Source organism: Laccaria bicolor, genomic scaffold, assembly GCF_000143565.1.
Source record: "Laccaria bicolor S238N-H82 LACBIscaffold_10 genomic scaffold, whole genome shotgun sequence".
NCBI lineage: Eukaryota > Fungi > Basidiomycota > Agaricomycetes > Agaricales > Hydnangiaceae > Laccaria > Laccaria bicolor.
The window spans coordinates 298,401-302,702 of record NW_001889881.1 but is presented as its reverse complement, the minus strand read 5'-3'; the positions used below and the strand labels follow the sequence as shown (position 1 = coordinate 302,702).

The window sequence follows — 4,302 nt, the reverse complement described above, 5'->3', positions numbered from 1 at the left end:
ACTCGGGTTCCTTTCTGACGAATCATCAGCTGGTTACGACCAATGGAGATGTACAGAACCTACGGGGTAGGGGTTGGGTGGAGGGATACCCAACAGACTCCAGATTGTCATGGGGGTGAAGTTATTCATGTCGCAGATGAGGGGGGTGAAGATGGGTCCTTGAAATGCGAGAGGGTTTTTAAAGGGGGAAACACGGATGTTTTCAGGTTAAATTACAACCCTCGATGCAACCCTATATCAGAAGCATAAATGATGGCGGCACAGGCCTCGAGGCCAAATTGCAAAAAAGAGTTGAAAGAGTCATAAACATAAGCATGGCCGGGGATTGAACCCAGAAGCCAACTACCATTAGACCATGCTGGCTTCCAAAGATTGTTGGTAAATCTGGGATAAGGGGTGAATTCTTGATTTCGTACTCCAATTGGTCTCATGTCCGGGCCCAGCTTGAACTGTAGTTTAAATGCCGAACAAGTCAGTGCTGAGTTTATAGGACCGGGTTCAATCGCACCCGAACAAGTATTCGACATGGTCGTCAGCTAAGTTACATTTTTTTGCCAGACTTGGCCAGGCACCGGGTTGTCTTATACACCGGGTTCACCCCCCGAACAAGTCACTGCGCAGAATTTGTCCTTTTAACTGCTGCTATTAGAGTGACATGGTCGGCAGGTAAAAGATACTGACCGACATTGTCTTCAACGTTGGCTTGGCCTAGTAGTTAAGCTGGGAGGTGTACGTAGTATATGTATGTATGCCCTGGGTTCAAATCCCGAACAAGTCATAGATTCGCGTTTTGAAAAGTTTTTTACTTACTGCAGGTAAAAGATACTGACCGACCTATGTATGCCGGTTTAAATCCTAAACAAATTTTTTACTTGCTGCTATTAGAATGACATGGTCAGCAGTTAAAAGATACCGACCAACATTGTCTTCCACTGTTGGCTTGGCTTAGTGGTTAAGCTGGAGGTGTACAGAGTGTATGTATGCCTGGGTTCGAATCCCAGAAGTCACTTACAACAATCGCAACTCTTTCGTTTTTGTAACTCTGGCTAAAATTTACTAATCAATTCTTACCGAGCTTGCAGACCCAGGTTAGTTGTCTTACACTGGGTAAGTTACAAAGTGCCGAGCTTTCAGGCCAGGTGGATCATTGACTTGGCTCAGTGGTCAAGGTGGGAGGTGTACGCATTGTATCTATGTATGCCCTGGGTTCAAATCCCTAACAAGTCATGCTGTTCATCCTAAACAGTTTTTTACTTACTACTATATTAGAGTGACATGGTCGTCAGCTAAAAGATACTGACCAACTTCCTCTTGCAGTGCTGACTTGGCTTAGTGGTTGAGCTGGGAGGTATGCCCTGGGTTCAAATCCCAGAAGTCACATAGAGCGAAGACGGCCTTTTTGTAACGCTGGCTAAAATTTACTAATCCAAGGCTTGTAACATCCAAAGTCCCAAGAACGGGTAGTTGTCTTAGTTGTCTTATGCCGAGAACGGGTGACTTACAAAGTGCCGAGCTTGGACGCCCGGGTTCAAATTGCAGGCAGGTAAAAGATACTGGCCGCGATCGTCTTCCAACGTTGGCTTGGCTTCGTGGTTACGCTGGGAGGGTACGTTGTGTATGTATGCCCTGGGTTCGAATCCCACAAGTCAGTTACACCTATCGCAACTCTTGTTAAAATTTACTAATCAATGCTGGTTTGACCGATGTTGTCTCGGATCATGAAAATTTGAACTGCAAGTTCTGCCTGGTCTGCCTCTGCTTGGCTGCTAAATTAAAGGCCAAGCTGAAAACGATTCGGCTTGAAAATGCCGGCCTCGGTGATGCATCGGCTGATGAGATGTTCATAAATTCTCGTGTCCGGCCGACTCGGTGATATCGATGAACCATGACTACCGTGGGTCTCGCCAGCTGACCCTGGTAACCAGAGTTGAGGGCCCTCGGCCGACCACCAACCCAGGCGAATTCAAAATGTCTGCCGACCTTGCATAGCCTAGCTGCTAATCAGAAGTGAAGGCCCTCGGCCGATCACCAACCCAGCAACGTTCACAACTGTCAGCCAACCTTGCATCTTCCATCAGCCGATATACAAATACAATGTTCAAAACTGTCAGCCGACCTTGCATAGCTTAACTATCTTCCATCAGCCGATATACAAATACAATGTTCAAAACTGTCAGCTGACCTTGCATAGCTTAGCTATCAGCCGATATACAAATACAGGGACTTGACTTCCCGGGGCAGCTTCCTACTGATCGGTGTATGCTAAATCTACGTAGCTGGCCGACCCTTCTTTACCTTGATAGTGGGATCACATCGGCCAATTCATCAACACAGGGTTATTGGCCCTCATCGGCCCATCAGCAGGCACCATCAACTATGGCCTGTTTGTATTGTCGGGCCTCTCAGTGTTGGTGGGTGATTCCTACTAACTGCCCTGAAGAAGGCACATAAAGACACTAAGGAGGCTGGGGAGCATCATGCTAGTGACGATGAGCTCGAGGAGCAGCCAGATGCCATGGTAAAATCACAACAACTTCTTCCATGACATCTTACCTAACATTTTTTCAGTTCATGTCTTGTACTGTAGCATCAAAACCTGCAGAACTTGCTGCCCGGGCAAGCAGGATTCCACCAACCCCTGGTTTAGTTCTGGCAACAACTTCACATGGCCAATCCACTCAACAACAACCACAGCCTTCTTGCATCCAATCTCCCTTGTGCTCCCAGACACCCTCATGCTCCCAGTCACGCTCACGCTCGGGTTCCCCCTCACACTCATGCTTGGGTTCCCCCTCACGCTCTCACTCCCACTCTGTCCCACGCACCAATACAGCCATACCTGGACTGCGCTCAGGTTCCCCGCAGTCTGGCGAAAAGTGTACTTGCTTGCTTGATGATGATAGTGATGAAGATGGTAAGGACGAGGAAGCTGATCATCACCATGATCACACTCCTGCAGCTGTCCATGTACTCAAACTCAATAACGACAATTCACGACCCAAAGCTGGTGACTATGACAGCTCCACCCAGGACACTATCCTCGGTGCAGCAAGTTACTATTGAGTGTTTCTTTTTACAGAGAATGCTTTCCCCAATGCCGCCACCAAAGTATGGTTTATCCGTCAAGCCTGGAAACTTGCCAACAATGACTCAGGCATGGAGCCCTTGGTTCTCGATGCGGACATTGCAAAAATTGTCAGTCTCTTGATATTCTCTTCATCAATGGATTCCTAATTCTACTTTTTAGATCAAGGCTTGTGGGTCTCAAGCCTACGGCGAGGCCAAGGCTAAGACCCAGACCTTGGTGGATGTTCTTTATGGGTTCAACTCAGGTTGTGGCAGATCAGTGATAAAAAAAAACCATGATAAGGCTGAACGCCTCAAACATGAAAAGGGCTTTATTTACAAGGTAATGAATCTGCTCACTACTTCCTGCACCTTTTTACACTATTTCTGTTTTAGGAACTCAAAGACCTTAATGATCCTGAGAGTCATCACAAGGGGATGTACCAGCACCCGATCATTCAAAAAGCTGTCAATGGCATGTGGTTCAAGTAGTGTTTGCAAGTTCAGTTCAGTCTGGTTTTTTGCCCCCAAAATGCGCAACTGTGGACCGCAACCGGTCTAGGACCAACCCAGATACTGATGGAACCGAATCGAACCACCTAGGACCAGTCTTTTGCAGTCTATGGAGCCGGTTCAGACCGATCCAGACCGGTTTTTTGCGTATAATTTATTATACCAATATAAACCATTTGTATCTTGACTATTATTACTCTGAAAAATAAACGGGTTATATAAAATAGTAAAGCATGTAAATACCTGTCATTCCACCAATTTATAAGAGATTTAATGAAGATTTGACATAGCTATGACTGAAACCGAATTACATCTCATAGAGACTCAGGTAAAATATGGATTTGGTTATATCGTTTTTGATGAAACAAAAACCCAATAAAAGGTAATAAATGTGGTTACAAGGCTATGTAACGCACATGTCTGTTTGACTGGTTGCAACCGATCAAAACTGGTCTTTGAACAGTTTTAAAAGATTTTTGAAATGAGGCAACCGGCAACTGGACCAACCCCAAATTGGGGCAACTGCAACCGAAAAAAAGACCAGACCATGGTCCAGTTCAGTTTGGTCCACTGGTTTTTTGTGGTCCTATGGACTGATCCTTTAAACACTAGGTTCAAGAACCAATGTGATGAAGGAATCGTCTTCAAGACCTTCTTTGAAGGCATGCCCCTCCCAGTGATTGCACTTCTCTTGACTGCAGTACATATTCTTTCTTTTACACA

At 45.8% G+C, this 4,302-nt stretch overlaps 2 protein-coding genes across 2 annotated transcripts in view; one reads left to right on the top strand and one right to left on the bottom strand.

Moving 5' to 3' along the window:
- Positions 1 to 129, bottom strand: part of LACBIDRAFT_326422 (uncharacterized protein) — a gene marked incomplete at both ends in the record, with an annotated part of 3,957 nt that extends 3,828 nt beyond the window's left edge. The window contains one exon of the mRNA XM_001880122.1: positions 64 to 129. Coding sequence (XP_001880157.1) covers positions 64 to 129 — 66 coding nt within the window. The remainder of the gene's footprint in view (positions 1 to 63) is intronic.
- Positions 130 to 2,515: 2,386 nt separating this feature from the next.
- Positions 2,516 to 3,868, top strand: LACBIDRAFT_296326 (uncharacterized protein; the record flags this gene model as incomplete). Its single annotated transcript, XM_001880361.1, has 5 exons — positions 2,516 to 2,518; positions 2,569 to 3,048; positions 3,163 to 3,195; positions 3,248 to 3,409; positions 3,492 to 3,868. 5 exons carry the CDS (start codon positions 2,516 to 2,518, stop codon positions 3,786 to 3,788), a joined length of 975 nt encoding a protein of 324 aa, XP_001880396.1. The 3' UTR covers positions 3,789 to 3,868.
- Positions 3,869 to 4,302: the final 434 nt, after the last annotated feature.